This window comes from Phodopus roborovskii, unplaced genomic scaffold (genome assembly GCF_943737965.1).
Source record: "Phodopus roborovskii unplaced genomic scaffold, PHOROB, whole genome shotgun sequence".
Classification (NCBI taxonomy): domain Eukaryota; kingdom Metazoa; phylum Chordata; class Mammalia; order Rodentia; family Cricetidae; genus Phodopus; species Phodopus roborovskii.
This window is the reverse complement of record NW_026126459.1, coordinates 12,772,309-12,794,301: the sequence shown is the minus strand read 5'-3', so window position 1 is coordinate 12,794,301 and position 21,993 is coordinate 12,772,309. Positions and strand designations below refer to the sequence as shown.

Here is a 21,993-nt window from a genome sequence, read left to right as displayed (position 1 = left end):
CCACTTTCCACTGGGCCCCAACTCCCTGGAAGCACCACAGCAGGAACCAGGTCTTTAGAAAATGTATTTGGCAGCCCCTGAAGCTACATGTTATACAATTTGCTTGCCCGAGGCAGATAGACCACAGGGCAAGCCAGGACAACCCCTATCTTCTACCACATTTGGCACTTGCTCAGAGACAACTTGCCAGGTACCCACCAAGGTCAGTGGACTCTAAATCCTCATGGGAAGACATATGGTCCCATTTATATCCTAGCTCTCGCAGGACAGGGGCAAACTGAATAGTGTTGAAGGTCCACATTCTCAATGAAACAAACCAACACATTTTGTTCCTGGTGACCTTCAATGATCAATTTTATTATAAAGAACAATATCAAAATATACGAATCTGTGTAAGAACCACCAAGAAATGCAGCTTTTTAAAGGGCCAAGTGAGTATCAACTGTTTCAAAGTAGGCAGCGTCTCCCTCCAAAGCCTCCTGAAGAAATGGGGTTGATGTCCATGGGCCACATTTCCTATAGGATGTCCTCTCAATAACTTAAAAGGGTGAGAGTCCAGCTTCTGAACCTGGATGCCTGTCACAAATCCTCACGGGAGGGTGGCTGTGTGGGATTTTCTTCTGCCACTTCTGTCAGAAGACACACAGGTCACTGAATGAATATCCAGTGCTGCAGTGCCTTGAGAATGTGTTTAGACAGAATGGGAGCTGTATGTACAGGTGCTGGTGTCCCAGGACCCACCGCAGTGCCCAGGCAAGCACTTCAGAGCCTTAACCAGAGGCCAAACAGGGAGGTAACAGAGATGAGGTAGAGGGCAATCCTGTCCTATGGTTGCTAAGTTCCTCTTTGATCCTTGGTATTTCACTGGCCAGAGCACTCCTAAGTGTTGATGCACAGCTGTCTGTCCTGTTCAGCATGGGCTTTAGGAAACTCTTGTCACTACTAACTTCTCTAAACACTGCCTGCTCATACTTCCACAACTCCTGAGTCTGTCAGACTGAACTGTCTCTCTTAAGGAGAGGAGCTAACATCCAGGCTAGCACTTATCAATGTGGCTTGGCTTAGAAACAGGGTTTCCGCACCAGTCACCCTTGGTGCAGTCCTTATGAAAAAGAAAAGCTTGGACACATGGAGACCATGCAAGGCCTAGGAATGTTCTGGAAGAACTGAACAGACCCTACTTTACAGCCTCAGAGCCGGCCATAGACCTGATCTTGGGCCAGGGTTCCAGAGCCCAAGATCACTGTGTTGGGAATCCCAGATGGGCTGGTGCCTCAATGAGGCCGTTGCATTCTGTTCTTCCTCCTCTCTTAGTGGGGCCGGCACACTCTGATTTCCCTTTCTCCATAGCCACCTGTAAACCCAATCTGAAGTATTAACTGAACCCTCCCCTGTATGGGCCTCTCTCACACAGCTACAGAGTCCTCCTCCTCCATGACCCTGGGTATGCACAGCAGAGGTTTTATCTGAATTCTGTGCTGTCACCTGAGCAACTCTGCATTCATTTCTTATTTGACAGTTTCCAAGTATCTGGTTAGTCCCAGCCCTGGGGAGGGCAGGCCACACTGCTCCTGGCCTTCTGTCACTCACCGCCTTCTGCTGTCTGTATGCAAGCATCTTCTGTCTCCTCAAAACCTTCTGGACACACACAGACAAAGCTCCCTGGAGTATTGTAGCAGTTCTCATTTTCCTTCTTACACACCTTTGTTGCTAGTGAGCATTCATCTATATCTATAATAAAAATATTCCATTTCAAGAAATGATTACAAACACACATACACCCAGAAACTCGCTCATTCACAATTCATTCACTAATGAAAACAATGGGACCATGAATGCCCATCAGAGAAAGTAGCAATTAGGGAGGTACTCAGAGGAGAGTTTCCTGGGCCTCAACTGGCAGAGCAGAGACATCTCAGCAGTAAGAGTGGGAAGCCCAGTACCCTAGGCAATGTTCAAGACAATGAAGTTGATCTCAAGCTAAGACAGCCAAGTCCCCTGAGAGCTGATGACATAGGTGCTTAGGGAAATGTGGCTACAACCAGTACCAAACAGTATCTGTGCAGTAGCAGACCCCATAGTCAGTACTATCAGAGGCTGAAAGGTTCCTACCCACAAAGGCCCTTTGCAAGTAATGTGTCCCTTCTAGAGAGTTCACCTTCTTTAGCAGACAGCTCACTGACCTGCACACTCTCCATTCTGCTTGCTGTAGCCAGAGATACACTCTTTACAATTGGCTGGGCCTTTTCCTGTGCAGCCCACGCAGGTAGAATCACATTCTAGAAACAAGGAGGGAAGATGTCAGACAACTTCCACTTAAGTAAGGCTGAGCAAGAGTACCACATCATAAAACAGACCCTAGTGACATGAAGGAACTTAAAAACAAGGCCACCTCAAGCCCAGTGACAGTTTGTTCCCCAACCAAGACCTCAGTGAGAACAGCCAAGCAGAGACTGCAGGCTCTACCGGCCTGGTGTCACTTCACTGAGAGGACACTGCAGCCTGCTAACTTAAAGCTGTGGACACTAAGTGTGTGGCACCCTCCCCCAGCTACTCTATGAATTGCTTAAGACCCTAAAATACTCATGCCATTGACTGGCAAATATGGGAAGCAAAAAAGTGTAAAATGTTTTCTAAGATGGGTGTAGCGGTGCACACCTTTAATCCTAGCACTTTGGAAGCAGAGGCAGAAGATTTTGATGCTAGTCTGGTATGGTGAGCTCTAGGATAGCTAGGGCAACATAGAGAGATCCTGTCTCCAAAAAAAAAAAAAAACAAAACAAAAAACAAAAAAAAAAACAAAACTGTGAGAAGTTTTCCCTTCAATGAAAGAGCCTGGAACAACGAGATGCTCCAAGATGCTCCAATGTACAAACACGTGGTGATAGAGATGTGCAGTTTCCTGTCTACTGCTAATGTCGTCACTTCCAAGTTTCTGAAACAGACCATTCAGAGGCCATCCTAGTCTCACATGTTGAAGGAAGACAGAGAAGCCCTATGGAGGATGACAGGTCCCAATACCCTGGTCACCTTCACATGTGTATGAGCCGTTGACATTCTCACAGTACTGTCCATCGCTGCAGGGCGGGGTCTCTGCTGCACACTCATTCACATCTGGAACAAAGCCACAAGGCTGTGAGCAGAGCCCAAGGTAGCGGGGCTGAGGCACCACCCACACGACTGCAATGAGCTCCTGTGCTCCCACACGAACCCCAACCATCCTTTTCTTCACTCCCCTCCTCAAGTCTTGAAACCAGCTTATGGCTGAGTTCTGAATTTGCCTAAATTCAGCAGCTGCTGAGGGGTGAAACCAAAACTAGGACTAACAGAGGAAGGAGGGTAGACATGGGCACCTGGGGCTACAGAAGACCAAGCCAATGCCATGGCAATGCCACACGGCCTGGCGTTTTGATGCTACCGTTGAGGTGGAGACACCTGTTTAATCCACATCTGACTCCTTCTCAAAATCACATGCAGGCCGTGAGAGTGGCCTTCCACAGCCCCCAGAGGGGCAGAGACACAGACCTCCCTGGGACGTGAGGGTCTCCCTTGTAAAGAAGTTCTCCCTCCCGCCCCGTACCCTGCTCACCCAAACAGGCATCCTCCACACGTGCCCAGCCCACTTCACACTCCACACAGTCTTTGTTGGTTGGACCTGAGCATGTCTTGCAGGACTCATCACAGGCTAGAAAGCAAAGGCTGTATTAGAAGGGCCCTTCAGGTAACAGGGACCTGTCCTCTCCCACACAGAGGAAAGCCTACTTTAGGAATGAGGACTTGGGTTGGGGAGATTGCTCAGTGATTAAGAACACTAGGTGTCCTTCCAGAGGTCCTGAGTTCAATTCCCAGCAATCACATGGTGGCTCACAACCACCTGTAATGAGATCTGGTGCCCTCTTCTGGCCTGCAGGAATATATGCAGACAGAATACTGTATATATAATAAGTAAGTAAATCTTAAAAAAAAAGGGGGGGGGGGAGAACTTAAGCTCAGTAGTAAAATAACAAAAAATGAAAATAAGAAAATAAGCAGTTGCTACTTAGGAGCAAGATGTCACTACAGGCAACATCCCTCATGGATCAATAAAACATGAAATGCATGAATTCAAACAAGGATGCTGCTCTGTGTAGGCTGCAACTGCAGGGCCCCAGAAGGCTAGCAAGGCCTCTGCTCCACTCAGTGATCTGACAGTCAGAGCTAACCTCAGTCATGGGAGGCATCTGCTTGGGTAACCATGACAACCAGGTAAAAACAAGGGTCCTGGTTCCCATGTGTAGACATCTCTTATGGGCCCAGAAAGTCCTTATTCCCTCTGAGAAGTTGTTTGGTTGATTGAATGTGGACACATTCTAGCCTCTATACCTTGCCTCTCCTCTCCAAGGACACCTGGTGGAGACTGAAGGACCTGTCCATCCTTCATGGACATCAAAAATATTCCAGGTGAGCATATGGAATATGGCCCACTACTAGGTACTAGGTCAAAAGGCCAAAGGCATTTGGAATAGGCATGACAGAACCTGACACATATGCATTCAACCTCCATGTCATTCCCACAAGAAGCAGCAAGTAGCTTTTCCTTCTGGTGTAGTTTAGGATACTTCAAAAAGGCCACACCTCTAGGCCTCCTGCACTGCTCTGGCCACCTGGGGCTAGTAGGCCAAGAGGTGCTCTGTTCCCAACTATGCAGCTTTGGCAGGGGCTGCTCCCCACAGCCTCACCATCAAGCAAGGTGGCTATACTTTGGGTGGTGCTGTTGCGTACCTGTGCAGAAGCTGTGGGTCTCATTCCTCAGCAGGCTGAAGTAGCCATCCACGCAGTCGATACACAGCGGCCCCTTGTATCCTACGTGACACTGGCAGGACCCGTCGCCCTGTCTGCTGCCATCTCCGTTGCAGTGGCCATTCCCGCTACAAGGCCTCTCAGACCCTCCCTGGCATTCTTGGAAGACATAAACCTTTGTTTAGAGCATGCCCCAGAGGTGGCCATGCTGTTCTTACACAGGGAGAATCATAGCACCTTTCAACATGCTCACAGCCTAACAGTCATTGGGATCCTTCACAATTTAAACCTGGCACCATTCCTGCTGAGCAAACAGGGACCTGGAAGCTGAAGGAAAGGACTAGAGACACACTGACTACCTAGAATCTGCAGGATCAACACTGTAATATATTATGGGCCCAGGGAGAGAAACCTTATGTTGCATTCAGCACACGGCCAGGGAGAGACAAGCAAGAGGCATCTCAGCCCATGAGCATGCCTGAAATTGAAACTGCTACCATCTGACCCAGACCGATCTACATGACTGATTCCGGTCTCAAGGCTCACTTCATAGAAGGCTAGGGTCAGCTACCTACCACCCCCAACTCTTTATCAACAAGTCTCTAGAGTACAGATGAGCTCCCAAGTCTGTGATTCCTACCCTGAAAAACATATTAGGACCAGAGGCTCTGAGCTTTATAGTGCAAAGGGGAAATTTGCTAAAGTTAGCAGTGATGCAGGAGCTTTTGGTCCAGGTTTACAACACCATAGTGGAGGTGGATAACTAGCCATCTGAGGAAAGAGGTAGGGCATCCAACTCCACAGGTCCCCTCTGTGCTTTTAAACACAAGGGAGTCAGAGAGGAGTAACATGAAAGATGCAGACTTGGGATTTCCCAAGAAATACATACCCTGACAGTCTGGCCCATAGGTGCCTGGAAGACAGCATGCTTTCAGCGTGTGTACACAGAACCACTCAAATAGGTTAGGGTACTCCTTCTTCCTGAGGGTTTAGAAACGGTCATTAAATTCCATGAAATGCTGAGTTGGGGGCATTGCTCAGTGATGGAGCACACACAAGAACACTCCTACAGGATACCTGAAGCCTTGGACAGTTTCAAACCCTAAATGTACTATTGGCCTTTACAAACATACTGGTGGGGACGTTTAATTTGTAAATTAGGCATTGTAAGAGATCCATAACAATATGGAAACAGAACATGATACACTGCAATGAGACTTATCTCTGGAATTTTCCACTTCTTATCATCAGGCTGACTTGGGGTAGGAGGCACTATACAAGCCCCAAAGTTGTGTGATGGGAAGCAAGAGTCAGGTGTGCACAAGACCACTTTGCAAGCTTCCTGACTCTAAGAGCTATGCTCTGGTAAGAGACAAAGGCAGTAAGTGGGTAAAATGGGACAGGGATGTAGGGCTGCTACTGCTTCTGTAATTTCTCTACTGGGAAGTGACTGCAAAACTATCAATCAGAAGACATGGTCTGGACACTCACAATGTCTGCCACCAGGCCTCTAGCTGCTCCTCCTGCTGTTCCAAGAGTTGGTTGCATTCAAAGTCACTGCTGTCACACAGGCCCTCCATGATCTCCAGAAGCCGAATCTCACTGAAACACAACTTGTCAGCACCCCAAAACACCAGTCTCACTTTAGAAATGTCCCACCTAGAGACTACTTTAGTGAAGAGGGGAACTTCCACAACCACGGGCAGGAAGTCAGTAAAGGAAGGCTAAGCTAGGGTGTGCAAGGGACTCAAGGATAGCCCATGCCTCCATCACCACAGCATGGGAAAGAGAGCTTATTCCATTAGCCAGGGAAGCCAGAAGTCCCTAGGAGGGCTGGAGATTCCAATTTGAGTTTTCAAAAGCCATCCTCCGTGTAAGTGTGTGTACACGAGCGCTCAGAAGTAGCTGTAGGGAGTGTGGAAGCCACAGGCCAGTGAGAGACCAGTGAGTGGCCAGAGGCAGGGATGACCAAGGGCAGGTGTCCACCATCTAAGGGCCCCTTCCGTGTGCCGGTGGTCAGCACCAACCCCGAGATCTGAACGCTGATTTGCAGCCCGTGGCCGCCAATCCGGGCAGTTCTTCGGCACCCACCTGGATTCGTACTTGGACAGAGTCTTCTCCTCCCATGCGGTGTTGCCGCCGCCGAAATTCTTCCTGGCCGTGTTGACCATCCCCTGCGGAGGAGGTGACACCAGCTCTGTGGTCCGCTGTGAACCCCACTAGCCCCCGCCCTGCGCCGCTGCCCCGGGCCCGCCGCCCGCCCACCTGGTTGAACTTGTCCACCAGCGTCCGGCACCTCTGGCACATTGTCGGCTTCCGGGAGGTCACGGCCCCAGGAGGCGGCAGCAGCATCAGTAGCAGCCCGAAAGTGGCAGCGGGCGGCAGGTGCATGGCGGGCGGGCGGGCTGCCGGGCGAGCGGCAGAGAACTGCTGTGGAGTCTCGGCCTCCGCCCACCGGCCCGCGCGCCGGCCGTTCCCCCGGCTACTTGACTGCGTCTCCAAGCCCCCGCCCATCTCTCAGCAGGCGCGCTGCCATTGGCAGGAGGAATCCGCCCTGCCTGATGTGGACCAATTCAGGTTCGCCACGAGCAGCGGCCAATGAGAAGGTCCCGGGTCAGCGTCCCGCGAGAGCAGGGCGGGACCACAGGCTTTTAACCTGTCCTCTTGCCCCGCCCACTACCCATGGCCTGCGGCGGCCATATTTACTCCGGGCGAGGAGCGCCCTTCTCTGCCTCCAGTCTGGGCTATAGTGGCCATGTTAAGTTCGGGCAAAGACTTCGCTTCTGGGCCGCGTTTCCGCCGCCCGCTTCCTGCTGAGGGCAGTCGCTGAGCTCCGAGAAGTCAGGACGAGAGAGAGGGCTGGAGTTCAGCGCTTTCCGTGGGGATTGAGGTACTCGGGAGGTGGCGAGTCTGGGGCTCTTCCGAGCTGCCTGAGCGCGCGCGGCGGCATTTGAGTTCCTCACCTGGGAACTGAACAACTCACCTGGGGCTCGGACCCTCTCACTTAGGGGCTGAGCGTATCCCTGGGGGCTGGATAGCTCACCTGAGGCCCGGACCTCTCTCATCCGTCCTCCTCACCTGGCGGCCGACCTGTAAACTGATGAGCTCTGCTCTAGGGGGCCGGCTCCGTGTGTTTGGGGGGGGGCGGCAGTACTGGACATTTCCGCAGGGGGCCTCAAGCAGTGGGCGCACAGTGACCTAACGAATTTTAAATGGCTTGCTTGAGTGAGAAGTAGTAAATATGCATTATCTGGATTTTAGAGAACACCTGTTGGTACAAATAATACAGTTTCATCTGGTCGTTGGTTGAGAAGTAGGCCTCATTTGCACCAGACCATTTATGTTTCCAGCTTAAAGCCACAATTTGAATGAATGATTCCGACAATTTCCGTGGAAGCCTTGGAATCCCAATTGACAGGGACAACAGGATCTTTGAAGGGTACTACCTAATCTGAGGTGCCCTCCTTCTCCAAGTTGCATTTGCTAACAATATGGCCTTTTTGAACTTGGCTGCTGGAAGGCGATTAGCCATCTGTCTGCCCAGCAGCTCCCCCCATTCCCGTGGTAGGTGGTTTTTTTGTACTGGTGAATATCTTATGTTGTCTTTTGCCCCTGGTGGAACATTCCGACTCACCCTGGTCTTCTGTTGTCTTTGAAATAGCTGCTGTTGGTCGTCACAAAACAAACAAACAAAAAAAAAATTAAAAATCCCTTTCTGGCTGTGAAGAAGTGCCCTGGCTAGGAAGGAAGAGGATCGGGTAAGTTCTAAGGATAATCTCACCCTAAAGCTTGGATTTCCTTCAAAAGTAGGAGGAACAGATTGTTGGGACAGCTAAGACAGAGTCCCGCAGGCAGCACAGACCACACTGGTGCTGCCTCAATGGGTGTGGGTCCTTCCCTCTTTTTTTTTGAGATTAGGTCTCACATCGTTAAGATTGGCCTGGAACTCTCTGTAACCAAGGACAACCTAGAACTTCTCATCCCCTTGCCTCCACCTCCTAGGTGCTGGAGATACACATATCTACCAACACACCTGTGTTTTATGTAGTTTGGGGGATTAAACCAGGATCTTGTGCTCTTGCCCAAGTTGGCCTTGAGCTCTGTTCCTCCTGTCTCAGCCTCCCAAGTGCTAGGGTTACAGGTGTGCATCAGCATTCTCCTGTGTGGTTTTTGTGCTAGGTTGAGAATATAATGTGCACATTGTTCCATAGCCTGACATTTTTCTTTTAGTCAACAATCACAGTTTTCCAATCTAGTACATTTTATTGGGTCTAACACAGGTGGCCATAGTCAGGTGGGGTGGGGTGTTGGCCAGACTCTTTGTAGCCTTGCAGCCAAACTTGGGACAAGCAAATGCAAGTTGGGCTTTATTTACACTCCACTAGAGCCCTCATGATATGCCTTCGTGCTGGGTTGATGAATACCTTTGGTGCGTTCTCTTGGTTGATGGTGTGGGAGAGCCCGGTTCATTGTGGGCTGTGCTATCTATCCCTGGGCTGGTGGTCCTGGGCATTGTAAGAAAGCAGGTTTATAGGCTGTGGTCTAGCTAGCCCAACAATGGTTGTCTACCATCGGGAGTTCCAAGAATCCAGTTGTTGTTCAGTCTGCGAAGCTAGATCTTTCAGATGTTTTTCAGTACACACTGAAATCCTGATGCCAATGAAGGAATGAACTTGCCATCAAGAGTGAGAAAGAACAAAGAGACAAAAAGCAAGCTTTCTTCTTCCATGTTCTTTATGTAGGTTGCTGGCAGCAGGTGTTACCCAGATTAATGGAACTTCCTGCCTCAAAAGGCTTACTCAAAAGATCCCTCAAAGGTGTACCCAGCTGCTTGGGCATTAGTTAATTCCAGATGTAGTCACGATGACAAAGAATGGCCATCTCCCCCTTCATCTTATCAGTGTGACCTAGAGCAGAGTTCTGAGATTTAGGAGCCGTGTTTCTGTTTTCTCTGAATGTATAGGGTAATAGTGCTAATGTTGGGTATTTCTTGTCTTTGTTTCAGTGAAGGTACATGAAGTTTAAAGCACCACATGGCTGGCAAGAAATCATCAGACAAGTTGGGAAGTTTTTGGCGAACACCTTTGATGCCAGTACTTGGGAGGCAGAGACAGGCAGACCTCTGTGAGTTTGAGGGCAACCTGGTCTACAGAGAGAGTTCTAAGACAGCCAAGGCTACACAGAGAAACCCTGTCTCGAAAAACCAAAAGAAAAAGAAAAAAAAGAAATCATCAGGCAGGCAGCCACTGCTGTTTCTGGGGCTGTTGGTCACAGTAGCTGCTGTCCACCTTATTGCCTGTCCCTATACCAAAGTAGAGGAAAGCTTCAACCTACAGGCTACACATGACCTGCTATACCACCAGCTGGATATTGATAAGGTGAGGTTGCTCCTTGGGAGTGGAGAACTCGCCTTACTTCCCCATCCTCTTTACTGACCATGCCTCCCTTCTCGTAGTATGACCACCATGAGTTCCCTGGAGTTGTTCCCAGGACATTCCTTGGGCCTCTGATGATAGCAGTGTTTTCCAGTCCTGTGGTTTATGTGCTTTCACTGTTGGAAGTGTCCAAGTTTTATTCTCAGCTGACAGGTAAGGGCCTCATATGGGCAAGAACTGTAACAGCATCACATGATTACAGGCGGGGATGGGGGTTGGGGACAATGGAGTAGGGTGGGAGTTGGCAGGACTTGCTGTATCTTAGACTCCTCTGAAACCCTCATGACGTTTCTTTAGATATAGGGCTAGTGAAGAAGGTGGTGACAACACCCACTGTCTCTGTTTCAGCTGGAGGGCCTCAATAGTGACTCACAGAGCCTTAGCTGTTGCAGAGTCTATACTCCATAGGGAATGTTCAGACAGCCCTTGAGGTCTGAGGTCATCACACTGGTCTATATACAGGGCCCCTGGACCCTCTCTGTGCCTATATGAGTACTTCCTAAAGTTTTTCTTCATTGATGCAGAAGATTTGTTCTTAGGATACAATACAGAATTTTTGCACAGGTATATCAAATAGTGATCAGACTAGAACACTTGTTTGTTTCTTCAGGTACTTGTTTTGGGGTATTGAGAACACTGTGGCTCCTCTTTTTATTTATTTGTTTGTTTGTTTATTTGAAGCCAGGGTCTCACTATTTGGCCAACGTTGGCTTAGAACTCACAGTCCTCCTGCCTCATCCTCTGAGAGGTGGTTTGACAAGTGTGACAGACATACTGCCATGCTGGAAATCAGAGCTCACCCCACTTCTATATGGAACCCATACTTTTTTCCTTAATGTACATGAGTGTTTTGCTACACATATGTGTGTGCACCATGTATACATCTCATGCCTATGGTAGTAAGAAGGGAGCAGATCTCCTGGTACTGGAGTTACAGATGGCTGTGAGTCACCATGTAGGTAGTGGGAACTGAACTCAGGTCTTCTGTAGCTGCTCTGTAAATGCCCTTAACTGCTGAGCCATCTTTTCAGCAACCCCCAACTCATGTGGTTTTGCTGTTTTGTTTTTTGAGATTTGGTCTCACTATGTAGCTTTGGCTGTCCTGGAGTGCACTCTGTAGACAAGGCTGGCCTTGAACTCAAAAATATCTGCCTGCTTCTGCCTCCTTCATACTAGTTCTGGGATTGAAGTCATGGACCACCACACCAAGCCATCTCTCATACCCAACCACAGACCACCCACCCCTGAACTGAGGACTGAATTCAGGGCCTTTGTGCTCCCTTGGCATGCACTATACACTAACTAAATCTCCATCCCCATACTATTTTTTAATACTAGATTAAGAACATTCTGTCCACATTGTTCCATAACCTGATGTGTTTTTAAGCCAACAATCACACTTTTCCAATTCAGAACATTTTATTGTCTAGTACAGCTGGCCATAGTCAGATTTCAGTTTGTGTAGCCTATGTGAGAACCTTTTTTTTTTTTTTAATTTCTTGTACATTCGTGTTTTGCATATCTGTATGTCTGTGTCAAGGTGTTAGATCTCCTGAAACCGGAGTTAACAGACAGGTGTGAACTCCCATGTGGGTGCTGGAAATTGAACCCAGGTCCTCTGGAAGAGCAGACTACTGAGCCAACTTGCCAGCACCCGTGTAAAACTTTAAAAGCTGATCTCCTGACAGAAACTCAGCCCACTTCTCAGAAAAGCAGATTAGGGTGGGGAAACCTGCCTGCAGCCCCCATGTAGGTGGGGTCAAGGAACCAAGCCTTAGCTCCTAACGGAACTCTGTGGTAGTTTTGCTTTGGGGAGCCGGGTGTGCTAGCAGCCTTTGTCTCGGTTGCTGTAAGCATGTATTTTCTGATGATGTCAGCTCCTATAAGAGGCCTAAACAATTTCTGTCAGGGTTAGGATAGCCATCCTAGAATGGAGGTTGTGTGATCTACTCTCCTTGACCAGGACTCAGACGTTTTGGAAGATGGGAAACTGGGAGGAGCCCTAGAATTCAGGTGACAGATTGAGCAGATCTTGAAGGAAGTAAAAGAGCTTTGCCTGGGCATGGTAAACAGAAGTGTCAGATAGGCCCCCTGGTAGTATCAGTACAGCAACTGGACCCAAACAGGTCCTGAAATAAGACACCTGTGCTTTAAATCCAGTATCCAGTAGTAGTATGCAGGGAGAGGGAAGCCCCCTGCTGGGCAAGGCCCACTCTGAATGCTTCTAAAAGTCTGCAGCTCCCATCCTGAGGGTGCTGCCTTGGCTATCAGTTTCTTGTGCCATTACTTTAGGCCTTGGCACCCACTGGCCAGTGGCTAATAAAGCTTGTTCTACTCTGAGGATATGTGGACTGGCCCTGTCCAAGTACCTGCTTCACCTATCTTCAAAAGATCACTTGCGCCAGGGATAGTTCCCATTCATTTTCTGCCCCTGCAGCTGGTGTTCCCACTGTATCATGATCTGGATTTTTCACAGGGTTGGCTTTGAGTTGAGCCTTCATCAGCACTGTCCTCCACTTCCCCCCAGTCTAGAGGTCTCTGGTTACCCTGCCCTGCCAGCACTTCTCTAGCTTTGCCCAGCATTCAGCAAACACTCAGCCAAGCCTGTGGGGCTGAAAGGAAGGAAGAAGCTTGGATAGTGTAGGTCTCAGTGCTCTAGGTCTCTAGTGGCCACTTCTGGTACCAAATGTGCACAACCAGGTAGTGCCCTGTATATTGTCACTGAATCCATATGTATTCGTGGGTCACTTACAACGTGATTTTGTTGCTCATTTTATTTAGTCAGAGGAGTCCTTGGACTTGGTGTGATTTTTGGACTCTGGACATTACAAAAAGAAGTGAGACGACAATTTGGGACCACCATGGCTGCCATGTTCTGCTGGATATCAGCCACACAGTTTCACCTCATGTTCTACTGTACAAGGACACTCCCCAATGTGTTGGCCCTGGCTGTGGGTATGTAGCTTCAGGATGTGCCTTCTGGCCCCTCACCTCAGCAAACCATACACACATCTGCCCTTCATTCTCCCCCCATCCCATCAGCTCCTCATAAACTGCTCAGGGTCCCTTGCGAAGGAAGCGGGATGTTCTGTATTCACGACTGGTACGTTGGAGTACCTGTGTCTCATTCCAGCAGGCAAGTAGGTTTCTGTGGAGTTTGTCTGTATATGTTTTGGGACATAGTCCCACTATATAGTCCAGGCTGGCCTTGAATGCTAGATCCTCCTACCTTAAACTCTGCAGTGCTCAATAGTCACAGCTTCTAGAGTAATCTTTCTTTAAGATGAGTTTTTATTTTGTGTGTATGAGCATTCTCCTATGTGTATTTAAGCACACTGTGTGTATGCAGTGCCTGCAGAAGCCAGAAAAGGGAATCAGGTCCTCTGGAACTGGAGTTACAGACAGTTGTGAGCTGCCATGTGGGTGCTAAGAATGGAACCTGGTTCCTCTGCAAGAGCAGCCTTTTAATGGCTGAGCCATTGCTCCAGCCCCCATAGAGTGATTTGTGCATTGTGTCTTTTATAATAAGCAAGTGAGTCTGGTGTTGGCACATGCCTTTAATCCTAGCACTCTAGAGGCAGGAGCAGAGAGAGCTCTGTGACTTTGAGGCCAGCCTGATCTACAGAACAAGTTCCAGGCAGCTAGGATTGTTACTCAAAAGAAACCTTGTCTCGAAAAAAAAGAAAAAAAGTGAATCCCCCTTATTGTGTGTGTTTTGTGTTTTGCAGTCCTACCAGCCCTCACAGCCTGGCTGCAGCATAGATGGGCCCTCTTTGTCTGGCTCTCAGCCTTCGCCATTATTGGCTTCAGGGCCGAGCTGTGCATGCTGCTGGGCCTTATGCTGCTGTTGTCCTTGTACCAAAGAAGATTGTCTGTAGCCAGATTGTTCCAGCATGCCATCCCAGCAGGGATTCTCTGTCTAGGCAAGTCAGCATCTTGGGTTTGTCTGTGTATTTCAGTTCTTGTTTTTGGTATTTTTAGACAGTCTTACTGTCTTAGTTAATGTTCTGTCACTGTGAAGAGACACCATTATCAAGGCAGCTTATAAAAGAAAGCATTTAATTGGGGGCTGGCTTCCAGTTTCAGAGGGCTAGTCCATGATCATCATGGTGGGAAGCATGGCTGCAGGCAGCCATAGTGATATACAGGCAGCAGGCAGAAGCAGAGAGATTGAGGCTGGGCCTGGGGGTGGACTCATTTGAAACCTCAAAGCACAGCTCTAAGTGATACACCTCCTCCAATAAGGCCACATCTAATCATTGTTAAACTTCCACCAACAAGGAACCAAATATTCAAATTTATTAGCCTATGGGAGCCATTCTCTTTCAAACCACCATATTCACTGTGTAGCCCAGGCAGGCCTGAAATTCAGGTTCCTCCTGTATTAGCCTTCATAGTGTTAAAATTACAAGTGTGTGAGTTTGAAAGTTCATGTGTGCATGTGTGTGTGTAGCAGCCAGAGGTCAACTTCAGTGTCATTCCTCACTGAGTTAGCCACCGTGGCTTTTCTCCTTTCTTTCTTTCTTTCTTTTCTTTTCTTTTCTTTTCTTCGAGAAATTTATTTCTCTTTTATGTGTATGGGTACTTTTTTTTTTTTCTTTTTGGTTTTTCAAGACAGGGTTTCTCTGTATTGTTTTGGAGCCTGTCCTGGAACTCTCTCTCTGTAGACCAGCTGGCCTTGAACTCACAGAGATCCGCCTGCCTCTGCCTCCCGAGTGCTGGCACTAAAGGTATGTGACACCAACGCCCAGTCTGTGTATGGGTATTTTATGTGTATGTCTGTGTACTGCGTGTGTACCTGGTGCCCATGGAAACCATAGAGAGTATTAGACTCTCAAGAACTGGAATTATGGACAGTTGTTAGCCACCGTGTGGGTGTGATAAGACATCTCTCCAACCTCATACATATACATATATATAGGTATGTATGTATAGGAGAATGAATGAGACAGGGTCTCTCTATATAGCTCTGGCTGTCCTAGAACTCAGTCTGTAGACAGGGTTGGCCTTGAACTCAGAGATGCACCTGCTTCTGCCTCCTGAAGGATTAAAGGCATGCATACTACACTTGACCCATTCTTATCTTTTTGGGCTCTGGGATGGAACTCAGGCCTTCATGCTTATAGGGGCACCTCTTTATTAAGCTGTTGAGATTTTTTGTTGTTGTTGTTGTTATTATACTTAACTTTTTTTAGTGTGTGTGTATGTGTGTCTATTTGTGTGCATGTGTATGGCCATACATGAGTCTGCGCACACCACAATATATATTTGGAGGTCAGAGCACAACTTGTGGGAATCATTTCCTCCTTCCACCATGTAGGCTTCAGGGATTAAACTCAGATCATCAGGCTTGGTAGCAAGTTCCTTTACCCACTGGCCCCGAAAGACTTTTCTGATCTTATTTTTAGTTACTTATACACACATATATCCCCATGTGGTAATATGTATATGTGTGATGTTAGGCAACCATAGAATCCAGAAGACAATCTGTGTTTACCTATTGTTAGCCTTCTTTTGTGGGTTCTGGGAATTGAACTTGGGTCCCCTAAAAGAGCAGTATGCACTCTTAACTACTGAGTCATCTCTCCAGCTCCAATTTAAAAAAAAAAGAAAGAGATGGAAATAAGATGATCTGAACCTTGGTAGCATGAAAACTTCTACCTAGAAGCCTGCATCCACGTACTGCCTTCAAACTGCTTGGCCAGGCAGGAGGAGGGCAGCGTGTCCTGTGCTAGGGATAATATTTAATAAGAAATGGTGTTACACACCGACAGCTCCTCTTATGGCAGTTTTTGTGATCATGCAACCACTTTGTTGGGGCAGTTAAGCACATTGTACATGTGGGTTGAGACATGAATTTTATAGTTGGCCAAGTTCCTTACTGAGGACACTTTTGTTCTGTTATTAGGACTGACGGTTGCTGTGGACTCTTATTTCTGGAGATACCTTGTATGGCCAGAAGGAGAGGTGTTTTGGTACAACACTATCCTGAACAAAAGTTCCAACTGGGGTGTATCCTTTCAGTATTAGAGTAGGTGCACAGCTGTCAGCCCCTCTATCTCCTGTCTTCTTGTCAGGCAACTGGTCAGCACAGGCAGGGTGGCTGTCTTAAGGGACAGGCAGGAACATCTGTTGTTCACACCCAGGACTCACTAGCCCTGGGTGGCATTCAGGCCTGTGCTACCTTCTACCTATCCTTAGTCAACATCTCCCTAAGCATCGCCAAGTCTTAGGGAGCATTGCCATGGTTTGCAAAGTAGCCTGCCTTTAAAAACATTTATCACTGAGTACTTTGGATGGACTTATGATTAGAAAGGACAGCATAGCTATGACTTGACAACATGCCATTCTCATCTATTAATACTGGAAGAAAAGGAACTTCTTAGTCCTCTAGCTGGGTATGCTGTGTCCAAGATCGTTCATCCCCAAAACTCCTGAGCAGGGCTCTGCTATGCCTTTTGGCATGACTGTCTTTTGGCCACTTCACCCTTGTTGCTTTCAACCCTTGTTGACAGTATCCACACCTCCTTAACCTGACCTCAAGACTTCCCCATTCCTGTGGTATTTCTACTCTGCCCTGCCCCGAGGCCTGGGCTGTAGCCTTCTCTTCGTACCCTTGGGTGCACTGGACAGGAGGACCCATGCACTGGCCCTGTCAAGCTTTGGATTCGTGGCTTTGTATTCACTCCTCCCACATAAGGAGCTTCGGTTCATCATCTATACCTTCCCTGCACTCAACATCCTGGCTGCCAGAGGCTGCACCTACATGTGAGGGTTTCATCCTCCAGATACTTGTCTGCTTCCTCACTTTTACGCTATTTTCTAGGGATGCTGGGAGTTACCCAGCTGGTAGGTTTTTTGGTTTGGTTTGAGTTTTGGTTTTCCGAGACAAGGTCCTGGCTGTCCTGAATCTCACTCTGGGGACCAGGCTGGCCTAGACTCTTTTTAATTGTGTAGTCTCTAACTTGTGATGCCTTGGCCTTCCAAGCAGCTGGAGTTACAGGCAATGAACCACTTTTTAGAAGCCCCGTCATAGTTAACTCAGGTCCCTTAGTTGGGATAAAGTGGGTGCAATTGTGCAGAAAAAAAATCTGTGTTTGAGACCAACAGTTTAAAAATTTAGTTGGTAGACTATTTCTTAAAGCGCCAGAGAGCAAATGTTCTCTCTATGGGGGTGAGCTCATCATTAGTTGATCTGTCTGTGGTTTAGGGCAACTGGAGACTTAAGGTGCTTTCTCTGGATTCAGAGCAGGACATTGTCAAAGCTGACAGTAAGATACCTCTGCCTTCAACCTTGAAGAAACATGAAATAGACTAGCTATCATCAGCTTGTAGACAGGACTCCTTGAGGATTTGACATAGGATTTGATGTACCTAAGTCAAGAATTAAGTAGGTGAAGAACCCATGTCTTAAGACAATGGAGACATGCAGAACTCCAGGCTTTTGTCTGCCTTAAGTTACCATATGGTCCCAGGTGAGGAGTTGGTGCTTTTTAATAAGAGCAGTTTCAAAGTGTTTTATTCTTTGACTGATTATCCAGCAATAACCTTTATTAACTTCCCTGCTTGTAATGACTTGGTGAAGTTGGAGTGGGCTAGTATTCTAGGACCACTTTTCCTAGATGTGATTGGATATGCTGTTGTTCTTGCCACCATATGCTTTTCAATGGATATCTTTCTTTTTGCAGCCTGAATAACTATAAAAAGTCTTGGTTGTACAAGATGGGAACTCTGCTTGTGATAGGACACATCATGGTAAATGTGTCATATTCAGCCACATCCCTCTATGTGTCCCATTTCAACTACCCCGGTGGTGTTGCAATGCAGCGGCTACATGAGCTGGTTCCACCCCAGACAGGTTGGTATAGAGTGCCCCTGGGGACCAGGCTGGCCCTGAGTGAAGTACCATTTTGGCTTCTAACTGAGATTCGGTTTTTCTAGATGTCCTTTTGCACATTGATGTTGCTGCTGCCCAGACAGGTGTGTCACGGTTTCTACAAGTCAACAATGACTGGAGGTTTGTTTCTGAAATATTATAGCTACAGGTGAAGTTGCTTCTCACAGAGGCCACCTAGAAGTCACTTCAGTGGCACCTAGGTGGTGCAGAGGGTTGGTGTGAAACAAAAGCAAAGATGAGTGCAGTAAAGACAGGTGTCTTTTTTTCTCCAAGGTATGACAAGAGGGAAGATGTGCATCCTGGAGCAGAGGGCATGCTGGACTACACGCACATCCTCATGGAGGCCGCACCTGGGCACCTGGCCCTCTACAGGGACACACATCGTGTTCTGGCCAGTATTGAGGGCACTACAGGTGTGAGTCTGATTCTGACCAAACTGCCACCCTTTGATGTCAACCTGCAGACAAAACTGGTGCTTCTGGAGCGGCTTCTTAGACCTGCCTGAGAGGATGGGAGTTCACCAGGAGCATCAAGTGTGGTCTTCCTTCTAACTCAGTGAAGATAGTTCAGGAAAACAAAGCAAACGACCAAGGACTTCCAACATGCCCCTAGTGTTGTTCTGTAGCAGGCTGGACCCTGAGATAGCCACACCTAGGACACAGGGCTCAGAGAATGTGGAGCACAGGACCCATCACCAGGTGTGATAGTGGCCTACTCAGACCTGTCTGCCATGGTTAGGTGGCCCACAGGATGGTTCCTATTCAAACTGGGAGCCATTTATAATCAAGAGGGATAGTGAGCCAGGCTAGAACACTCTGCCACTCAAGTTCTCAAGTGACCCTCCATGTGTATTCCTGTCCCTGAACTACACTTGTTACCCATGGCCTCAGGGGACATCAGTTTAAGCCCAGAGCTTCACAGGGCAGCTCCACAACCACTCATTTTTGCAGCTGTTGAGTCTTAGGACATAAACATGTTTATAAAAGAACAAATAAAAATTACGTTTTCTTATATTGTCTTTGTTATGTGGTTACTTCTGGAAACAGTCTGCCCTGGTTTCACAGTAGGGGTCACTGGCTCTGTCACTGTACTGTATTGAACATTTATGAAAGTGTGACAGTGCCAGTCATACAGATAACAGATGATGTGCACACATCATGTATCCAATATGCAGGCACACACCACACATACTTATGTGTGTGCGCATGCAGATATCACACATACATAGTCTGCATAGCACGTCTGCACAGGATACTATATAGCCATAGACTTGTGCCTGTCAGGCAATGGTGGCACCCACCTTTAATCCCAGCACTCGGGAGGTAGAGGCAGGCCAATCCATGAGTTTGAGCCCAGACTGGTCTACAAGAGCTAGTTCCAGGACAGGCTCCAAAGCCACAAACCCTGTGATGGGGGAAGTCTTTCTGTACATACGTTTCTCTTATTGGTTAATGAATAAAGCACTGTTTGGCTAATGGCCAGGTAGGAAGGATAGGTGGGGCTACAAGAGGATGATCACCATATAGATCACAAAGGAGTAAGAGGTCTGGACCCTTCTCTGGTAAGATAAGACCATGTGGAAATATCTGAATTAATAAAAATAGGTTAATAATTAAGACGGCTAGCCAATAAGAAGCCCAAGTCACCAGCCAACAGTTTCATAATATAGTGTCTTTGTGTTTGGGGTGAAGCTGCTACAGGAACCTCATGTCACAAAATGGTGCCCTCAATGTGTGGCACAAAGGACCTCACAAAAGCTTAAGGGATTCTTAAATACAAAAGAACAAAGGCAAGCACAGCTTCTTGATAGCATTTTTTCATGTGGGCTCTGTTTTGCTAGAGACAAGTGGAGGTTCTCGAGGCTCCTTTAAGGGAGGTTTCCTGACTCAAGCAGCAAAACCAGCACGGCTCTTTTAAGAAGCCCTCTGCTTGAGGTGTTTGGCCAACTCATGTCCAACACCCCCACTCTCTCCTTGGAACTTCCTGGGTAGTCTCTGCACAGTGGATTCGCCCTGCCATGACAGACCAACCAGAGCCTGCCCTCACCTCAATCTTGAACCCCCTACACCCTCTGCTTGAGACCTCCAAGAGAGCTTGGACCATCCAGAGTTACAGATATGAAAGTCCAGACCAACCTACACCCACTGGGAGAGGAGTAGAGAGAGAGACCCCATCTCACCCACTGGAAGAAGGAATGGGAAGACAGCAGTACAAGAACACATTCAACAATAGAAAGACCAGTATGACACCACCAGAATCTAGGGACTCAACACCAACAAGACCTGAACATACCAACACAGATAAAGCAGAAGATAATTACCTTAAAAACAACTTCATAAAAAAATGATAGAGACCCACAAAGGGGATATGAGAAAATCCATTAAAGAAAAGGAAGAAAAAACAAAAAATTGGAAATAAAGGAAAAGACAGACCAAAAAATGCAAGAAGCCAACAAATCACTTAAAGCAAGGAAAGCCGAGAAAAAATAATCAACAGATGGAAACAATTCAAAGTTTAAGACCTGTAAACTGAAATAGAGACAATAAAGAAAACACAAACTGAGGGAATACTAGAAATAGAAAAAAGCTGGGTAAACAACCAGGAACTACAGATGCAAGCATAACCAATAGAATACAAGAGATGGAAGACAGAATCTCAGGTGCTGAAGATAAATTAGAGGAAATAGATTCATTGACCAAAGAAAATCTTAAAAATCCTTAACATAAAATATCCAAGAAATGTGGGACACCATGAAAAGACCAAACCCAAGAAGCCCAGCTCAAAGGTGCAGAAAACATTTCAACAAAATTGTAGAAAAAAAAAAAAAAAGTCCCCTCCACACATAATCAAAACGCCAAACATACAGAATAAAGAATATTAAGAGCAGCAAAGGAAAAAGGCCAGGTAACATAAAAAAGCAGAATTACACCTGACTTCTCCATGGAAACTGAAAGCCAGAAGGTCCTGGAAGAGGTTCTACAAACACTAAGAGGCCACAAATGCCAGGCCAGACTACTATACACAGCAAAACTCTCAATCACTATAGATGGAGAAAACAAGATATTCTATGACAAAACCAGATTTATACAATACATATCTACAAATCCAGCCCTACAGAAAGTTCTGGAAGGAAAATCCAACCCAAGGAAGTTAACTACACTAACAAAAACATATGCAATAGATAATCCCACTTTACCAGAAACCAGAAGAAAAAGCAGTGTAAATCTACTCACTGCCAACAACAAACCCAAAACAGAAAAGAATTAACAATCAATGGTCCTTACTTTCCCTCGATATTAATGGTCTTAACTCGCCTATAAAAAGACACAGGCTAGCAGAATGGATATGAAGACAGAACCCATCGTTCTGTTGCATACGAGAAACACACCTCAATTTCAAAGACAGACACAACCTCAGAGTAAAGGGTTGGGATTTTCCAATCAAATGGACCCAAGAAACAAACAGGTTTAGCTATTCTAATATCTAACAAATTAGACTCCAAACTAAAGTCAATCAAAAGAGATGAAGAAGGTCATTTCATATTCATCACAGGAAAAATCCATCAGGGTGAAGTCTCAATTCTGAACATCTATGCCCCAAATACAAAGGCACCCACATTAGTAAAAGAAACATTACTAAAACTCAAATCTCACATAAAACTTCACACAATTATAGTGGGAGACTTAAACACCCCATTCTCACCACTAGACAGAACCACCAGACAGAAACTAAAGAAGCAAAAGAAATAACAGAAGTTATGACACAATTGGGTTTAACAGACATCTATAGTACATTCCATCCAAACAAAAAAGAATATACCTTCTTACCTTCTTCTCAGCTCCACATGGAACATTCTCTAAAATCGACCACATACTCGGCAAC

General features: G+C 47.0%; 2 protein-coding genes across 6 annotated transcripts; one reads left to right on the top strand and one right to left on the bottom strand.

The window, feature by feature from the left end:
* Nucleotides 1-336: 336 nt before the first annotated feature.
* Nucleotides 337-7,308, bottom strand: Creld2 (cysteine rich with EGF like domains 2). The gene is made up of 10 exons (XM_051189584.1): nucleotides 7,045-7,308; nucleotides 6,871-6,953; nucleotides 6,271-6,381; nucleotides 5,669-5,760; nucleotides 4,762-4,938; nucleotides 3,590-3,685; nucleotides 3,031-3,114; nucleotides 2,184-2,279; nucleotides 1,591-1,731; nucleotides 337-629 (listed from the first exon to the last, which is right to left on the bottom strand). Exons 1-10 carry the CDS (start codon nucleotides 7,291-7,293, stop codon nucleotides 580-582), a joined length of 1,179 nt encoding a protein of 392 aa, XP_051045541.1. The 5' UTR covers nucleotides 7,294-7,308; the 3' UTR covers nucleotides 337-579.
* A 256-nt stretch (nucleotides 7,309-7,564) lies between these two features.
* On the top strand, nucleotides 7,565-19,117 carry Alg12 (ALG12 alpha-1,6-mannosyltransferase). 5 transcript variants are annotated; one of them, XM_051189582.1, is made up of 12 exons: nucleotides 7,565-7,669; nucleotides 8,130-8,343; nucleotides 8,441-8,537; nucleotides 9,785-10,157; nucleotides 10,235-10,367; nucleotides 12,996-13,169; nucleotides 13,943-14,137; nucleotides 16,123-16,226; nucleotides 16,759-16,982; nucleotides 17,903-18,072; nucleotides 18,156-18,231; nucleotides 18,385-19,117. In XM_051189582.1, exons 4-12 carry the CDS (start codon nucleotides 9,813-9,815, stop codon nucleotides 18,614-18,616), a joined length of 1,653 nt encoding a protein of 550 aa, XP_051045539.1. In that variant the 5' UTR covers nucleotides 7,565-7,669; nucleotides 8,130-8,343; nucleotides 8,441-8,537; nucleotides 9,785-9,812; the 3' UTR covers nucleotides 18,617-19,117. The 5 variants fall into 5 exon arrangements, with proteins under 5 accessions (XP_051045539.1, XP_051045536.1, XP_051045538.1 ...); XM_051189579.1 differs by having other exon boundaries at nucleotides 8,441-8,585; XM_051189581.1 differs by lacking the exon at nucleotides 8,130-8,343 and having other exon boundaries at nucleotides 7,569-7,669; nucleotides 8,441-8,585.
* The last annotated feature ends 2,876 nt before the right edge of the window (nucleotides 19,118-21,993 follow it).